A 20,483-nucleotide genomic window follows, 5' to 3' on the forward strand; every position below is an offset into this window, starting at 1 on the left:
ATTCACAAGCAACAGACATCCACAAACATCAGGCATCAGACATCCACAAACGTCAGGCATCCACAAGCATCAGACATCCAAAGGCATCAGGCATGCACAAGCGTCAGGCATGCACAAGTGTGACACATCCACAAGTGTCACACATCCACAAGCAACAGACATCCACAAGCAACAGACATCCACTAGCGTCCGGCATCCACAAGCATCAGACATCCACAAGCATCAGACATCCACAAGCATCAGACATCCACAAGCATCAGACATCCACAAGCATCAGACATCCACAAGCATCAGACATCCACAAGCATCAGACATCCACAAGCATCAGACATCCGCAAGCGTCAGACATTCGCAAGCGTCAGACATCCGCGTTTTTTCTGCCCCTGTTAGGCTCGTTTTTTTTGTGCCTTTGCCATCTTCTTTCATCACATATTCACCATCCTGACAAAATGCATCCACAGGCACAGGCATTAATGGGTCACCCTCTTTTCGAACCTTTTATCTCCCTCTTAAAACTGTCCATTTGCTTTCAGCTTAAAGGGATCTCTCTCTCTTATACTCATGACTAACCCCCCTCCTCCTCCCCCCCCTCATCGGAAAGTCAACGGATTGTCAACTATGCTGATTGGTGGAGGGAGAGCTCATATTATACTGGCGTGTTTCTATTGCACGCTTTTCACTGTATTTCTTTCAACAAGTGTCCTGGCCATCCGCCCATCTGCAAGCAGCAGACATCCACAAGCGTCAGACATCACCAAGCGTCAGACATCACCAAGCGTCAGACATCCGCAAGCGTCAGACATCCGCAAGCGTCAGACATACACAAGCGTCAGACATACGCAAGCGTCAGACATACACAAGCGTCAGACATCCACAAGCGTCAGGCATCAGACATCCACAAACATCAGGCATCAGACATCCACAAACGTCAGGCATCCACAAGCAACAGACATCCACAAGCATCAGACATCCACAAGCATCAGACATCCACAAGCATCAGACATCCACAAGCATCAGACATCCACAAGCGTCAGACATCCACAAGCGTCAGACATCCACAAGCGTCAGACATCCACAAGCGTCAGGCATGCACAAGCGTCAGGCATCCACAAGCGTCAGGCATCCAAAAGCATCAAGTATCCACAAGCATCAGACATCCACAAGCATCAGACATCCACAAGCATCAGACATCCACAAGCGTCAGGCATCCAAAAGCATCAAGCATCCACATGCATCAAACATCCACAAGCAACAGACATCCACAAACATCAGGCATCAGACATCCACAAGTGTCACACATTCACAAGTGTCACACATCCACAAGCAACAGACATCCACAAGCAACAGACATCCACAAGCAACAGACATCCACAAGCGTCAGGCATCCACAAGCGTCAGGCATCCACAAGCGTCAGGCATCCACAAGCGTCAGGCATCCACAAGCGTCAGGCATCCACAAGCGTCAGGCATCCACAAGCGTCAGGCATCCACAAGCGTCAGGCATCCACAAGCGTCAGGCATCCACAAGCGTCAGACATCCACAAGCGTCAGACATCACCAAGCGTCAGACATCACCAAGCGTCAGACATCACCAAGCGTCAGACATCACCAAGCGTCAGACATCACCAAGCGTCAGACATCACCAAGCGTCAGACATCACCAAGCGTCAGACATCCGCAAGCGTCAGACATCCGCAAGCGTCAGACATCCGCAAGCGTCAGACATCCACAAGCGTCAGACATCCGCAAGCAACAGACATCCACAAGCAACAGACATCCACAAGCATCAGACATCCACAAACATCAGGCATCAGACATCCACAAACGTCAGGCATCCACAAGCATCAGACATCCAAAGGCATCAGGCATGCACAAGCGTCAGGCATGCACAAGCGTCAGACATCCACAAGCGTCAGACATCCACAAGCGTCAGGCATGCACAAGCGTCAGGCATACACAAGCGTCAGACATCCACAAGCGTCAGGCATCAGACATCCACAAACATCAGGCATCAGACATCCACAAACGTCAGGCATCCACAAGCAACAGACATCCACAAGCATCAGACATCCACAAGCATCAGACATCCACAAGCGTCAGACATCCACAAGCGTCAGACATCCACAAGCGTCAGACATCCACAAGCGTCAGGCATGCACAAGCGTCAGGCATGCACAAGCGTCAGGCATCCAAAAGCATCAAGTATCCACAAGCATCAGACATCCACAAGCATCAGACATCCACAAGCATCAGACATCCACAAGCGTCAGGCATCCAAAAGCATCAAGCATCCACATGCATCAAACATCCACAAGCAACAGACATCCACAAACATCAGGCATCAGACATCCACAAGCGTCAGACATCCACAAGCGTCAGACATCCACAAGTGTCACACATCCACAAGTGTCACACATCCACAAGCAACAGACATCCACAAGCAACAGACATCCACAAGCAACAGACATCCACAAGCAACAGACATCCACAAGCAACAGACATCCACAAGCAACAGACATCCACAAGCAACAGACATCCACAAGCGTCAGGCATCCACAAGCGTCAGGCATCCACAAGCGTCAGGCATCCACAAGCGTCAGGCATCCACAAGCGTCAGGCATCCACAAGCGTCAGGCATCCACAAGCGTCAGACATCACCAAGCGTCAGACATCACCAAGCGTCAGACATCACCAAGCGTCAGACATCACCAAGCGTCAGACATCACCAAGCGTCAGACATCACCAAGCGTCAGACATCCGCAAGCGTCAGACATCCGCAAGCGTCAGACATCCGCAAGCATCAGACATCCGCAAGCATCAGACATCCGCAAGCGTCAGACATCCGCAAGCGTCAGACATCCACAAGCGTCAGACATCCGCAAGCAACAGACATCCACAAGCAACAGACATCCACAAGCAACAGACATCCACAAGCATCAGACATCCACAAACATCAGGCATCAGACATCCACAAACGTCAGGCATCCACAAGCATCAGACATCCAAAGGCATCAGGCATGCACAAGCGTCAGGCATGCACAAGCGTCAGACATCCACAAGCGTCAGACATCCACAAGCGTCAGACATCCACAAGCGTCAGGCATGCACAAGCGTCAGGCATGCACAAGCGTCAGGCATGCACAAGCGTCAGGCATCCAAAAGCATCAAGCATCCACAAGCAACAGACATCCACAAGCATCAGACATCCACAAGCATCAGACATCCACAAGCATCAGACATCCACAAGCATCAGACATCCACAAGCATCAGACATCCACAAGCGTCAGGCATTCAAAAGCATCAAGCATCCACATGCATCAAACATCCACAAGCAACAGACATCCACAAACGTCAGGCATCCACAAGCATCAGACATCCAAAGGCATCAGGCATGCACAAGCGTCAGACATCCACAAGCGTCAGACATCCACAAGTGTCACACATCCACAAGTGTCACACATCCACAAGTGTCACACATCCACAAGCAACAGACATCCACAAGCAACAGACATCCACAAGCGTCCGGCATCCACAAGCGTCAGGCATCCACAAGCGTCAGGTATCCACAAGCGTCAGGCATCCACAAGCGTCAGGCATCCACAAGCGTCAGACATCCACAAGCGTCAGACATCCACAAGCGTCAGACATCCACAAGCGTCAGACATCCACAAGCGTCAGACATCCACAAGCGTCAGACATCACCAAGCGTCAGACATCACCAAGCGTCAGACATCCGCAAGCGTCAGACATCCGCAAGCGTCAGACATCCGCAGGCGTCAGACATCCGCAGGCGTCTGACATCCGCAGGCGTCTGACATCCGCAGGCGTCAGACATCCGCAGGCGTCAGACATCCGCAAGCATCAGGCGTCAGGCATCCACAAGTGTCAGACATCCACAAACATCAGGCATCAGACTTTTATTTAAGTATTAATTATTTAAAAAAATTAAACCATTGTTATTTGTAATATCAATACATGTAAGTCACGTAAATACAACACATATTGCATTACAAATGCTATAGGTGTCACATTTGCGAAAGTTATAACTATTGGCATGGTAAATGACAAAGCTATTAATTTTGCTATTTTCAAAAACAAAACCTAAATAAAAAATTTGTCATTTACAATACCAATAGCTCAAACTTTCCTAATACGAGACCTATTGCATTGCAAATGCTTGTTCTTTCTGTATCTATTGTTTCATGTATTAATATATTTTCCTTTCATGTGCAATACAATGTCTGTAATTCCTTAAGAGGGCTAGATATGCTGTAGTCTCCATTTTTATTTGGTCTGGGATTCATTCTATCCAATGACTTAGTGGATGTGGTGCCATGGTTATGATGGAATGCAGGTGGCGGTTGGAGACTGAGGATGGCGGTGAAGACTGTGGAAGAAGCTGTGCTGTATTGTTGGTGGAATAAAGGTACTTGGAAATTACTACTGGCTTGCTGCTGTCAACTTAACACATACCATTAATAGCGATCGGTTGACCTCATATCTTTAGCTGCAAATGACCTAAAAAGGCAACCATGGTTTCACAGGTGGCCTGAGTAGTTTGTTCAAAATTAGTTTCACGACCTTACTCACAGTCACCACTTACACTGTTGCATGCAAACAGGAGGTCAAATCACAGTGCCTACCTCTTACTATTGTGCTTGACATCCTTCTCTATCTAGTGCTACTTGCTAAGTGCCTTCCTCATCTACTTCTATTGTAGCAATTTTGCTTACTCCTTAACCCGCCAGTCCTTTAACTCTTCTTTCTTGCACTGCTGTTTTATGGCATTCGCTGCATGCATGTACCCAGCTTGATCCCACTAAACCAGTCCTCCCTCCAAAGTTTTCAGAACTGCCTCTAAAGCCAGTATACACTGGCCAAGGCTTGATTTCAAGAAAACACCTGACAGCAGTACGCTAGCAGTGTAGCTCAAGACTCAAAATTTAGGGGATACTAAAACCATGTACCAAAATTCAGTTTCTACAGTTAAAAGCCAGATTTAGAAGAGTCAGTTTGGAAAGCCTTGTCCTTATACGATTATGGTCAGCATTTAGACTAAAGTACTTGAAGTACGACGGTCTCGCAAAAGCTAATATGTTAGATGATACTTTCTAGTGCCTGTCAACACGTGCTGAAACTTCTGACAGCATTAGCTCCCCCAAAAGACAACTAAGAAGAAGAATACCTCAAAAGCACTCCTCCTTATCCCACTGCCTCTTTCCCTGGTTCCACAGAGTTTCCCAACTTTACCATTGATGCTCTCCAGCTTAAGAAGCTAGAATTCAGGATGCAGAAGGCCCAGAGAAGTTTCAAAAACAGAAATTGAGAACGTAGCAGCATAGCAATGAGCCGAGGGAACAACAGGAATGTTACAGTGCAAACATGAAGCTAGACAGTCTGCTAAACAAAGAACAAGTTCTTGACATCACTAAGTTAAAGCAGTGGTAACTGAAGGCCCTATCTCTAAAGCACGGCCCCAAACCGACTAGACCTTTATTGTGATCCTCTTGGCAGATGTGGAACAGATGCATGACTATGTTTAGTCCAGCAGGTACAGTGACAACAGAGTCACCGCACCTCAATGATGACAGTATTTTATTACACATCATGACAGCAGTAGGGCTCAAAGTCCTTGCTTCCATTAAAGGCCAGGATAGCCTTCCTACATCACTGTGACTGAAATAGGAGAAAGATCAGAAAAAGTCCTGTTAATTTAAAATGATTGTTATATCTGTGACTAAGCATTCTACAAACTGTTAGGGGTCATACTCACCCCATATATGTGCTAAAAGCTTCCAGTGTTCTTTTTGATTAGTCAATTTAACTACACTACGTTTCTTTACAATACATAAAGACCTAAAATCTGTGTTGGAGTTCATCTGCCAGTCTTCCAATGACGTGGAGTGTCAATCCCCACCCAGGCAGCAGAAGTAATTTCACAATAACAAGAGTGATGGAGTTTTACCACCACAGAGGCTGTATCCACGGTGGAAATGAAAGAAAGCAGACTAGAAGAAACATAGGCAGTTAGAAGAGGAAAAAGTTGCCAATACTATGTGGTTGGAACACAAGACTGTAAAGCAACCACTACCCTTGGACCACATCTAGCTTCCCCGACCCAACGCTCCCAAGATTGTTGTAGGGACCTATACACTTAGGGCTAGCTTGTAACATGCAGAAGCAAATGGGCAGTGAGAAGGCAGCAGCCATGTTGAGTTTTTCAATCATTCAGTGGGAATGAGATCCTGGAATGTAGTTATGGGTAAAAAGTCTGAATCTGCTTATACCCTTACTGAGCAAGGTGCATTGTAAAAACTCTTGTATAACTGCAACGCAAGTTTAATGAAAATATACAAAATAGGTAAGAGGTCTGAACATATGAAGGACATAGTTTTGAGATACTATGGGTTGACTACATCAGAATTTTAAACCGTGAACGTGTATCATGAAAGGCTTTGATAAATACAGTATCCAGTTTTGAAGGGCTGGATGAAATGAAAGACGCTAACGGCTTATGAGGGATTTTCAGACATTTTATTAGGGAGGCACCTTTTGGACACATCTGCCAGAAAGGTTGCAGTAACCTTTGACTGAGATTTAACATCTGAACATCGATCCATACGTATACTCCATCATGTGATCTGGATTTCACTTCTTACATTTTGGGGTTGATTAGCCTCAGATACAGTCTGTTGCGTCACATTGTCCAGCACAATTATTTCCAGAATATGTAGGGCACATAATAGGCCAGATTGGTGACTCCGAAATGGCAACACATGACTTTGTCATTCCCTCCTAACTGAGCCTCATCCAGTTAAATTTCCTGCACACTACTTTCTTCACTCCTAAGAATCTACGGTGAACAGCCAAGATCCCCTCGTCCACTTGATTCCAACATAACAGATCTGTTGGATCATTTCCATATGGTTTGGAGATGCCTTTTCATGGTAAAATACAGGTTTGAATTACTTACCACCCTCATTAAAATACTAGTAAGGCCGGTTGATCTCTCTTCCTATTTTGCAATTCAGGGTATGGAGGGTTGCCGGGGGTAAAACACTTTGGTTGGCATTGGAACAATGGTTGTCAAAAGAGACATTGTAAGACACTGGAAGTCAATAGGTCCTCACTCCATCGCTGAACAGCAGACAGCAATGGACTGGTGAGGGAAAATAGAGGAGTTCATTTGGAAAGCCAGAGGATGACCACGCAAACACTGCATGAGTTGGGGTAGATGGTAGGACCTCTATAATTTGATGAATTAATAATATAATGTGCATGGTGAGATACTCTCTAGGCTGAATCTTTGAGAAAGTGGTTGCACTGTGTGGCTTAATATTCCGGTTTTAATAATAAAAAATTTTTTTATTACAAATATAATTATGGAGTACCACACATCTGTACAAAAAGGTTGTCACTTTTTATTTTGCAAATCAGATACGTACATTTCATCTTTATTTCGTACTACTTAAATGATTTAATGTCTATAAATGACCGGATTATACTTTAAACAAATATGCTTATTGTCTAACACATTCAATTTAAATTCCATACATAAGTTTACGTTTGTAATTATATATAATAAAGCATATATTTCAGATTTCACTGTATGTTCGACTAATTCACTTTTAGGGGAGGGGAATGATAGTGTTGTGACATCACTTCCTATAACAGCACTCAATGTGATTTTATTGATGATTACTTGTGGCAATTAGTCCCAACACAATTTGTAGGACTTGTGCCTGAGGAGCAACTGTGAGAAGGGAGGGGCGTGGAATCAAAGGAGTAGCTTTGGTGGTGGAAGTTTGGGCAGGGGGAAGGGAAAAATAAGACAAAAGAAAAGCTGATCAGAGAAGCAAGGTATGAGCTGGTGGGGAGTGCAAGCCGCATGGAGAAAGCAAGGGGCTGGGATGTGAGGAGGAAGCAGAACACCAGGAGAGAGCATGAAAACACAGAAACAACCCAAACGGAACTGCCAGGTCAGTTCCTGTACAGGTTTCACAGGGCAAAACAGGCATTGGATTGCTGATGCTCAAGTTCAGAGAGGACCTGGCCTGGCAGTTCGGGCTGACTGGACAGGGTCAAGACTGATTTGCATGTGGCTGGGTCCAAACTGAGGTGGCATATTGGGAAAAAGAACGATGGAATGGAATGCTACTTCGAGCGATGGCTAGTATTTAGACTTATTACGAGCATTCCTCCCATCACGTTTTGTGTGTTTGATGTACCGCCTCAAGCGGTATGGGTATGCCCAGATGTGGGTCCTAACCCTACACCCAACTGATAAGCCCCAATCAGGGTGAAATCATTCTTGGGTTGCTTATGTTCTGGCTCAGGGAGAACCTGGCCTGGCAGTTAGGGCTAGACTGGACCTATTGGAGCAGGATCAATACTGATTTGCATGTAGCTGGGTCCACACTGAGGTAGCATCATAGGCAAAAACATGATGGGCTGGAATGCTACCCGGAGATATTTTCAGTGGTTTGACGTATTTCAAGCATTCCTCATATCAACTTTTGCGTGCTCGATGCTACCAGACTATGTATATGTTCCTAACACTTCTGGTATGTATACCATCTTTGGTAGCTTTATCTACGTCTAAGGTCCTAGGTTCCAATCTATAGTTAGCTTTTGATCTGAAGATACCATGCCGTCACCCTTTTTACTTTCTATTTCAGTGTAACAGATCTCTGTCCAATATTATTCAATGTATCAAATAAATTCTGGGAGGGGCATATATATTAATGTAGCTGTTATGGCATCACCACCCAACGTCATATGTTTCATGAAAAGATATCTCCTCTCAGTTTCTCTCTTAAGCTGAGTGGCAAAGTTCCACTTCAAAAAGAGGACTACCTTGCTTTCTTCTAAGAGACGGATGCAAAGAAGCACTACCCTACACCTTCACCCCTCAATAGGAATCTCTGCCTTTGGTGTAGAGGGTTTTCTGTACCTCTAAGCCAAGTTTCCTATGTTATCTTTTCAAGACTAAGCTTAGCAGCTTTTTTGCTGGCAATCAAGGCCCTTGAACGATTGAGCCCAAACTTTTTGTAACTTCATCACTGCCATTCTAGAACTATTGGCTCATCAGCTACATTCAATATATAGACTCCCACCCTTACTTGTTTCCCATAAGTCCACCACCAAGAGGGTTGACTTGCTATTTCCCCACCCAGAGGCAGGATGACAAAGACATGAAAAATAAGGAAAGATCAAACACATGCATCATGTGTACTTTTGATTAGTCCAGTCATTGTAAGGCCAATTATATTAAATGTGAGAAAACAAGAAAAAAAAACATTGCCCATTAATAGATAGTACTGTGGAATATGAACAGAGACTTTTGCACCCATTGTTTGCATGTGGAACACATGAGACCAACTAAGAGGTTTACATATAAGTAAGGCATCTAGTGTGAGCTCCAACAGAATCTTGGCACCAGGCTAAGGCTGTATGTTTACAATAAAGAGAATGTTTTTATTTGGGGACTGAAATAGAAATAGAAGTAGAATACTCACGCTTTCATCGGCTGAACATGTGGCCAACAAGAAGTCATTAAATGGAGAAAAGTCAAAATCAGTAACTAAATCTAGAAGAAGAAAAAAAAAGAGTAAAAATATGAGCATTAGAATTCCACCTTTTCTGTTGCTTAAACCAATACACAATTCAGAATTGCAATTTAATAAGGTACAAATCTTTAGTGATATCACGCAGGAGATGTGAAAAAAGGACCCAGGTTCTGCAACCGTGCAGCATTAACTATGTTTTTTTCTCTCTTTTCTGGTAGGAAGCAGAATGGAAGTTACTGGTCCGATAACACAAACCCATGCAATCAAAACTGTATGTAGCCTGGTTAAGTGTTGGGCCAATATAACACTTAACCAGGCTGTCTAAATCCTCTGACAAGAAGCAATATTTAGTTTCTTTTTTTCCATCAGTGGGTGTGGATCATATCCTAGTTTGTGCTTGTATTTTTGGCAGTATTTATTGGGGAAGGAGGGTGAGTGGAAGTTTACTTATTTTTTTGTTTTCCCTGTGGCACATTTTGGTGGTCAATAAGATCTGAAAGTCCCTGGTAAACCTCATAAAATCTCAAAAAAACAGGGACCAACAAAGCCAACAGCATGACCATTGTTACAAACCTCTACAGCAATGGGCCGCATGTTTTAATGGGCTGCTTTCAGGCACCTAGTGTGGGAGAAACGTAATGGAAGCTCCTATGGTATATTTTTCCCACTTATAAAATTTATGGTTGAGGTGGCTTTTTATATGTTTCAGGGAGTAGGTGAAAACCCACATGCGTCTATGTGTGTGGGCATTCACATACCCATTGCAGGTATTTACCACTCTGAAAATGCAAACTTACTTCTGCGGAATAAATATTTTAGTGTGTTTCTGGATGGAAATGGGGTGGGAACATCCTCATTTTTAATGGGGGTTTAGAGTAACAGTGTTTTCATTGGGAAAACATTCTTCCCGAAAAGTAATAAAAATCAAACGTTCACGCACATATTAGCTACATATTTTCATCACCAACATTTTCCACTGGTAGAAGTTATGCAAACAATACTCCAGGCATGTAGAATTTTGGGAGCGCTTCAGTAATTCATTAAAAATTTAATATCAATTAGATTTTTGCACCAAACATGGAATTCATCCTACCAAAGTAGATTTCCCACGTTTCGACCTATTTGATTTTTTGCTTAGGCCCAAAGTTTAAAACATCCTTAAGACGTGACAGATAATCATGAGCCACTTTTCATCGCTATCCAAAACATGTTTTTTTCTACCTTGGGCAGAGCTTTCTATCAAAACCTAGTATATATATTTATCTAATGCTCGAATCAGGCCCTCCTCATTTAGGAATACCTGAAGGGAAATTCCAATAAGATGTTTAGACAGCATGAAAAGCTGATGTTTCAATATTGAACCTGAAATTTGTGGTTTCAACTTATGAAAAATAAGATTCTAGGAGTATACTCAGTGTCAATGTTTAATGTTTTAGCATTCAGATTACAAACCTCTTTGTAGTACTTTAACAACTTTAACTCCTCCGCCATCGCTGATCTCATCTTAACATTGGACCTTGACCTAATCATCTTAACTGAAACCTGGCTAACGGAATCTTCTACATCTATAATGGACATTCTGGTTCCCCCCAACTACCACATCATTAGACTTGACAGGCCTGGCAAGATAGGTGGTGGAATCGCATGCATATACAGGAACAACCTTTCTGTTTTGAAAGTCACCGCACCTTCCCTACCCTCCCCAACTTCCTGTGAATACATCTGCCTCGATATCGTTAGTGAGGGCAAACCGATATGCTCTCTTCACGGCATCTACCACCCACCCAGGGACAACCTCACCTTCGCCCAACAAATCATGGATATGATCTCTACCAACTCCGGACGACAGCTCACCCAAATATACCTTGGTGACTTCAACCTCCACTGGAACGATCACAATGATGCAGTGGTAAATAGTCTCAAAAATCTCCTCAATGCCCTTGACCTCACTCAATTTTGCAACAGCCCGACCCACGAGAAAGGCTCTATCCTCGACCTTATCATCTCCAAAGAGGACGCTATCCAACTTGAGTCCATTCAACCTTGTGACTGGTCAGATCATCATATTGTCACATTCTTCATCAATGAAAAAGTCAAATTCAACACGGTTCAATCCTCCAAGACTAAAGTCTGGAAAAGAGACCTGAAAAAGCTCAACCCAAAATCCCTACCCCCGAACAGCTGCGACCTCCTACTCCCTCCTACAGGCACTACGGACGTCCAATCCTTGACTGACCACTATCTCAACGCCATGACCTCAATAATCAATGAGGCGGCACCCATGCAGTTAAAAAGAGTCTCCGCTAAAAACTCCAACCCATGGTACGACGGGAGTCTCAATGAGGATAGACGAACCATGCGAATGGCAGAGCGCACCTGGAGATCAGCTCCCTCTGCACTGCACCTAAAAAACCTGAAGGAAAAGAGAAACGCCTACTTCAGGAAAATAAAGCGCTCAAAATCAGCCTTCTTCAGCCTCCAGCTCGACCAAGCAAAAAACCGCCAGAGAAAACTGTTTGAGCTAATCAGAACACAATCGAAGGAACAACCCCAACCACTCAACACTGTGCGCGAATCACCCTCCTGTGAAGACTTCGCTGCTTTCTTTATCCAAAAAACTGAGAACATAAAGAGTGATCTCCTCATTGACGCAAGCCGTTACCCCAAACCTCACTGCATAGCACCCACTGAATTAAAAAACAATGCTATATGGTCTTCCTTTGACACCTATTCTGAAGAAGAAGTTGGCAAATTGCTCAGCACCTTGAAACCATCCAATCACCTCACGGACCCCCTCCCTGCTAACGCTGTCAAAGACTTCACCCCGTTGCTCCTTCCACTCTGGACTAAAATTATCAACAGCTCACTTCAACAAGGATCCATCCCGGACTCCCTCAAAGTTGGACAAGTCACTCCCTTACTAAAGAAACCTACAGCCGACCCACCTGATCCAAACAACTACCGTCCCATTACCAATATTCCCACTCTAGCCAAACTCCTGGAAAAATGCGCACAACTACAATTGACTAAACACATTGATCAGTTTGATCTCCTCAACCCTCATCAATCAGGCTTCCGAGCAGGGCACAGCACAGAAACTGCTATGACTCACATTATTGACGACGCCCTTCAAATCCTAGATCAAAACGACACCTGCCTCCTCATCCTTCTTGATCTCTCCTCAGCATTCGACACCGTTAAACATGAGAAGCTACTTGAACTTTTAAACACAAGAATGGGTCTATCTGGGACTGTTCTCAAGTGGTTCACTTCCTTTCTACACAACATGACGCAGAAATTCAAGAACAACAACCTGATGTCCTCGCCAATACCTGTATCGTTAGGCGTCCCCCAAGGATCCTCCCTATCCCCAACTTTGTTCAACCTAGTCATGGAACCTCTCACCACCTTGCTACAAGCATCCAATGTACTCTTTCACATGTATGCCGATGACACCCAACTATATCTCAAATTACAATCCCCCAAAGACATTGTACTCCTGAACTCAACGATCAGAAACACCCAATCCTGGCTCGCAGATAATCATCTCAAACTCAATGCTCTGAAAACAGAGTTCCTTCTGATCTCACCTCCCGAGAAGATCTCCACCACTCAAACTTGGCTAAATCACCTAACTGCACTCAATGTCCAACCCACCATCGTGGACTCAGCAAAATCATTAGGCATAACACTCGACACCAACCTCAACATGCAGCAACATATCAGCAAGGCAACTAAAGGAGCGAACTACCAAATCAATACCCTGAGGAAACTTAAACCCTTCCTCCCAGCCAAAGACTTCCAAACTGCAGTACAAGCACTAGTCCTCCCTCGAATAGAATACGGCAGCATAGCCCTCTGCGGCTCCCTCTAACTTCTACCGCACTCCTAAGAGCTTCTCTAAACGCTGCAGCGAGACTCATCACTGGGTCAAAAAAGCACTCGCATATCTCCCCTGACTTTAAATCTCTGAACTGGCTGCCTTTTGAAGCCAGAATACATTTGAAAATCGCCTGCATGACACACAAGGCTATACACCTGAGCTCACCCGTATACCTCACCCAGAAGCTGACAATCTCTGGCGGTTCTAGAAACACTAGAGGCACAAATAATCTTCTGCTAAAACCTCGAAGATTCCGGAAGGAAAAAACGTATAAACGCTCCTTCTCAGGAATGGCACCCAGGATATGGAACTCACTCCCTCCCGAAACCAGACTCATCTCCTCCATCGCACTCTTTAAGAAAGAAGTAAAAGCTATCCTCATAGCCAAATACACTTGATCTATTAACATGATTCTTAAAGTCTCTGCACCGATCTGTATTATTTGCTCGATCCCTTCGATGGTTTGTATTACTTTTTTTTATTTACTCACCTGACTGTCTATGCTCACACTTATGTATTATTTGCATTATTAATGTACCTGCTTTACCATGCTCCCTCATATACCTACTTATTATCTATAATTGTGCTATACCGAATGGCCTGTTTGCACCCTCATGTTTGTATTCCCCGCTTTGTAAAGCGCTCTGATATCTGCAAAGATCTTGTTCGCGCTATATAAAACTTGCAAAATAAAATAAATAAATAAATAACAATTGTGGACATATTCTGCAAGCAGGCTTGCCACTGTCTCTCAGACAGTTTGGGCATGAAACGTTCCTTTTACAAGTCAAGTGACGAACTCGCTCTAAATTAAATGAGGTAGGTTTATTCCCAAAACATCAATCTCAGATGGGATCATCAAATTAGGAAATTGACAAATGTTCTGCTACCCTTTCATATCTACCATCTATTGTTTCTATTTTACCACAGACTAAAAGAATATATATTAGTGGTCAACAAAAAAAGAACAGGTTTAAACCTTTGCCCAATAAACAGCTGAAGACTCACCTGTTAACTTCCACTCTCACTGATTGATGTTAGGAGGGTTGTGTTTCTATGCCGGAAGCTACTAACTGAAGTAGTGGCCTTTACAAATCCGTATTGTATTTTATCATATAGTTTCCTTTCAGCCTTAATAAGGACTCCACTGATAGCCAAAAACGGCCTGCCTGCAGTATGTTTGAAAACTGGACAAAGTCTAGGTAGTTTCTAAAATTCAGAGAAACTAATCCCCTCCAAAACTGATAAATATAGCATGACTAAAGATACGGTCAAATCAGTGATCTGTATTTGTGCCAAGGACACACATAAACATACATTACATGAAGGTTACAATTTTCATTCTAACTCTATGAGCCATGGCAACGAAGAATAATTAAACCATAGTCACATGTTTGAGGAAAAGGAAAATAACTAGTTACATTCAATGTGTGAGTCTGGTGCTCATGATAGTCAGCTTTGGTAAGCAGTTGGAAGCCCAACTACCTTAAAAATATAGGAATTACATTCTTTAAAATGTAACTCAACAGTTCACCAAGCTAGCAAATAACCTCAATTATGGAACAGATACTCGCAGCAACATCTGTATACGTAAAACAAGGAGGCATCGGGGGGGGGGATCTGTGTACATCATTATATGATATCAGTTCTACTTGTGCAATCCTTAAAACCATTTGCAAAGGCTCCATCGTGAGGGCTGCAAACAGGATCCATAAAAGGGAGAAGCTTCGTTGATGCTTCTCACTAGAACATAAAAGTGGCAGATCTTGGTTTCTGTTAACCACTGGTTGGAGTTACTATAAAGAACCTTCATCATCTTAACATAGATCTCCAAATCCACTGGAAGCTAAGGTACTACATAAACTTATAGAGGAGATCACTTTTAAAGAGAGCAAAATCCTTCTGTTTGCAAATCTTAGATATGAGACTGTGGTAAGAACAAAAAGGTTAAAGTGAGGAGGACCTTGTTGGAGCATGATTTCAAAGTCTAAATGTCAATTTGGTAATCAACAAGTGCAGTATAAGAGGAGCTGACATATGTTGATGCAGAAAAACTATAAGGAGTGTACCCAAGTTAACACTGTTGTTTACCTGAGAAAACAAATGCTCCCCTCGCTTGGTAGTGACTTGATAGTGTGTTGTCTCCCTGGCCCCATCTACTGACCGGTCTTTGTTTATCAGTAAATTACATTATCTGTGTTTTCCCTACAGATTCGCAGAAATTGAAGGGTTCATTGAAATGAGCACAGCCAGTAGGCTCAGACTGACTGTGGGTTTGATTATATCAACCTCCACAGGGATACAATACGGAGAGTGCCAATATGTTTATAGTCACCCTTTGTGACTCATGTGCATTGGTAGAAACCCATAATAAAAAATAATTGTACCTAGAGGACGTATAGGGGGTGTAAAAGCCACAGTAATATCAGGATCTTCTGTGCGGCCAAAGGCAAAAAAGTAGGTAGGCTAGTTAGGTTGAGCAGCTCTTTGCACGCTGTCTACTTTTATGTGTACAGGGTGCAAAAGTTGGGTGTTCTTGTGAAATATATATCTAAATCTACCTGGGCTTCCGCAAACGGGCTACATGTCCTTGTAAGATCTTTAACAAGGGAAAATTATGCGGAACAGAGTGGTCCATTATATAACAGATATGGGGAATTAGGTTCTCTGGATAAGGGCCTAGTGATCAACTTTTTGCTCTATGAACAAGGGCCGAGGACTATGGGATAGGAGGGTTTCCTTTCATAACAGTAATTTGAAATCCGCAACTGGGAAGGACGGGCGCTTTCACATCATAAACTGTAATAAGTAGCCACGTGTTTCAATCACATCCCTTACAAGATAGCATGGATTGCTGAGAATGGCTATGTGTTCATGTTCCATTAACCATAGGATACTATGAACTGTGGAGGAGGCCAGAATTTTTCTAGCTCCTAAGCAGCCCTAGAATAGCGTGGTGTGGGCTTTCTTTGTTTTTTCCTGTGCCTTATTTACAGCAGGATAACATGAACCATAGAAATTAGCTGAGTGTCTCTGTCTCTTATCTGCTATCAGATTGTAGAATCTGAAGAAGAAGAGGCCTGTTGCTGTGACTTATCTGCCAAGGGAGAACATAACTTAGTCCAAGAGCAGCTCATTGGTGAGAATAGGGAAAATTGTAAAGTTAGAGGGTAATGCCCAATCAGAACACCATTTTAGTTAGAGTGTGGGGATTTGAAGAATACTCTCCTATGCTAAATGGCACTGTAGGCACAGTTACCTGAATGGCAGCTGAACTGTGAAATGCTCTGTCCATGTCCATTCCCGGCCTCCACAGGCGCAATTCCAAGCACACCTGCAAAAAAGAAGAGAAAAGTGAACTCTATGTCGAGGTTATTGAAGTGATTATCATAGTGTATATATCTGAAGCAGTGAGTCTGCAAATACTACAAACAGTGTATGAAAAAGGACCAGTAAATTTAATATCATGCATTGTGTCTCATATATTAAAGGATGCTTAAGGAGCATTAATAAAATAGCGCACCAGACTTTGTGAATCTAGGATCGACTCCTTGTTTGTGGGTGAGCCAACAACGACTGCAGCTGAATCCTTCTTTAGAGCATTTTTGTGGATTGTTACGCCTTCTTTTCAATGGAAAGCCAGAATATCCAACATCGGTCTTGCCATTTCAGTCCGTGCCAGGTTAAGAGTATGTTGAGACACAGATATATGAGTTCCATGATTCTCTTTTCTTTTATTTACATATCCTTGGAAAATTGGAGGGTTACTTTTTTGGAACCTTCACATTGACAGTACAGAATATCATGACCAGAAAACAATTCTCCGGGTTCTACCAATCTTTATAGTCTGAAGACGATAAGGCAACTCCACAACAAATAATGGACCTCCAGCAATTGGCAGATCTACCTTGCTGTATGAAAAAAAATAGAGAGCTCCTGAATAAACGGATATAAAATAAGCGCTGCAGAATATGAAAAGTGTTTTAAAAGATGGCTGCTAGTGCTGCCTCCCAGAAAAACTTTAATGATTGTCAACAAGGCAATAGACCAATTGCTTAGCTTAGGTCAATAGCTAGGCTCTAAAAGGGAGACTGAATGAATAACTTATTGTTTGGCGCCGTTTGACAAAACTTCACGAAATTTTCAAAACTAATGGCCCGCTGCTGTCTTGAAAGTTTTGGGGTGATTCATCAAGCGGGAGCTGAGAAAAAAGGGGGTCCGAAAATGTGTTTTCTCCATTTTAATTTCCATAGGAAACTTTAGACACAGCTACAGTCTGAACTGCTGAACAGAATTACACCAAATTTGGCAAAAGGGTAGCTTTTGGTCCAGAAAGCACGTGTTTCAATAAATTGTGTAAATCAGTAGTTTTTGCGATATTTAAAGATTTACAGATATCGATATTTGAGAATTGTGAGACCCGATTACGAGCTTGTTCCTGATTGGCTGGCAACACTTCAATCCAGGAAGAGTTGGCAGCCATCTTGTGACTCAGTAACGAGTGAGAAGCAAAAAGGTAAGAAAAACCATTACAAAACAAGAAAAGGGGGCAGGGTTGAAACTCCCCGACCCTTTAGGCCTTGTGAAGGGGTCTAACCCACAGAGACAAAAAAAGCTTCTTTTAAAAAACAAATTCAGCCGGAGTCACCCCAGGTGCGCAAATATGGCCAAAAAATCCCCCAAAAAACAAAGCACAGTCTCCCGCGCTTCAAGCCCCCGGGTGGGCCAGGTCCCGGGGGCAATGTTTTATTATGGTGTGGGGGCCCCCGCAGCCCCGGGAACTGCCACTACCCCCAGGGCCTTATCAATAATGTGCCGGGGGGCATCCGCCCCCCCCCCCCCGCAGCCCCGGGAACTGCCACCTCCCTGACGCATAACTTAAATCATGTGCGGGGGCCTCCGGACCCCCCAAGCCCCAGGGACCGCCACCTCCAAGGGGCTTCAATGTAAATGAACAAGGGGGCGCTGCCCCAGGGACACGTCATCAGCAGTGCATTGCAGGGGCACAAGTTATAGTTAGCTCAACGAACTATAACGGCTGAATTTCTCTGGTTTTGTACGAGTGAAATGTCCAACTAACTAGAACGTCCCTGAAACCTGGAGTTTTTTCAGTGAATTTCAAAGGTTTTTCAAATGCTAATTCCTACCTATAACGTCTCTGAAACCTATGATATTTTCAGTGAATTTATAAAGCTTTTTTAATGCTAATTCCTAACTATGACGTCCCTGAAACCTATGGTTTTTTCAGAGAATATATATTTTTTTTTTGGGAGAAGCCCTCACGTTACACGAGGATGTTGGGAAACAAAAGGATTTAATGACCTAGAAGTGGCGGTGTTTTTTAATGAAAATGAAGGTCAAAGAATAAACCTAGAAAACATACATGTGTAAAGAAGTCACCACGTGCTTTGGAAAACAGACTTCGTTCAGGTTACTAAGCAAAAAGCCATTCATATCAGCTTAATTCATGTTGACATGTATTATAGCAAAATGTACAACATTAAATAACGGGGTGAATACATCAATAAAGCAAATAATTGCACGCCCATACTCGCGCTGCCACCACGAGTCAGCTGGGGCTCTAAATGGACGCAGGCAAAAGAAGTTGATAGAAAATGCCAGTTAACGCTGTTTATCCCTTCGTGCCCAGCTAGCGCCTTTGGGGTAGGAACAGATAGAAGTGCCCCTAGCGAGTTCCTGTTACACAGTGGAAAGTGTATCCCTAAGTCGCAGCATAGCTGCAAATCAAGCCTGCCGCTACCATGGTTACCAGGCGAGTGCCTAAGTGTCAGTAATGTAGCGCTTAAAAACAACCCAAAAATATAAAATTATAATAAATAACAGCCAGGCACAGAGCATGAATTGAACTACAGCATAAAAGGGTACTTCTATGCAGTGCATGTGTCTAGTGACATCTATTGCATTGCAAGTGAAATAAAAATCGAAAACAACCCTCTAAAAAAAGAGCTATCAAAAATAATAAAAAGGTCAGCGCTAATGAAAAAAACACAGGGTACCGTGGACCTTTCCTGGGTCATGCTAGAAATAAAATAAAAAATAAAAATATATATATATATTTAAAACTTGGTTGGATTATGGAGCGTTGCCATGGCTTTAGAATAACTGAGTAACTAGCTTGGAAAGACAAGAATTAAAAAGTGGTGTGAGAATCTTAGCAAAGAACTCTTGCTTATATTTGCAGAATGCAGCAGGTACACTGGTATGGTCTGGAGCACTGTCTTCTCTCCCTTTTCAGGTTGCACCTGTATGATTTGCTAAAGACATCTTGGGGGCATTCAGAAAGTTCATCTAGGAATGCATTCCGCTCATTGCTTACCACTGGCTTTGCGATTTGTAACTCACATTTTCTGGCTTTCTATTTGCTGGCTTTACTTGCTTTAGGCTGTCCAAATCGTGTTCGTCCCTCCCATTGCCAAAACCTTGCTTACTCTATTCTTCTACAAACTCGCTTTCTGTCAACAGGCCTTTAAATCTTGTTCTTATTTTGTTACATTTGAGGTGCATTCCAAGACGGAGCTCAAATGTCAGACTGCCCTCCAGGGAGCTTGGTATTTATTTTTATTTCTCGGACTTCAAAGTGAGAGGATTGATCTGAGAATCATGCTGGCTACTGGGGGTCTACTTGAGGAATGCCGTACGATGTTATTTGTTTTTCCAGCACACATCAGAATTTAAATGTCTGCAACTGAACTGTGATGTAGAATCAATTCAATACACCGGGTGACAACATTTCCACACATTGTTTGTGCACTGCATACTTTTATCAGTGAAGCTGTGTGTGAGTGCAAATGTATTGGTCATTTCAGTTCAAGATGTGTTGTCTGTAATGGCAGTACGCTACTATCCCATGCATACTCCACATGACCCCAGTCTATTCTGCACCACTCCACGACACTGCACTCTACTCTGCACCACTCCACACGCCACTCCACTCCACACAGCATCACTGCACTCTTATCTGAACCACTCCCCTCTACATCTCGCTACTCCCTACACCACTCCACTGTACGC

At 43.3% G+C, this 20,483-nt stretch overlaps 1 protein-coding gene across 1 annotated transcript in view; it reads right to left on the bottom strand.

The window, feature by feature from the left end:
* Positions 1-20,483, bottom strand: part of CORO7 (coronin 7) — a 996,081-nt gene that overhangs the window by 861,225 nt on the left and 114,373 nt on the right. Inside the window, exons 3-4 of the mRNA XM_078663134.1 lie at positions 16,711-16,785; positions 9,518-9,588 (exon numbers count right to left, since the gene is read on the bottom strand). Of these exons, the coding sequence (XP_078519260.1) occupies positions 9,518-9,588; positions 16,711-16,785 (146 nt within the window). The remainder of the gene's footprint in view (positions 1-9,517; positions 9,589-16,710; positions 16,786-20,483) is intronic.

The sequence above is a fragment of the Lissotriton helveticus genome, chromosome 10, assembly GCF_964261635.1.
Source record: "Lissotriton helveticus chromosome 10, aLisHel1.1, whole genome shotgun sequence".
Classification (NCBI taxonomy): domain Eukaryota; kingdom Metazoa; phylum Chordata; class Amphibia; order Caudata; family Salamandridae; genus Lissotriton; species Lissotriton helveticus.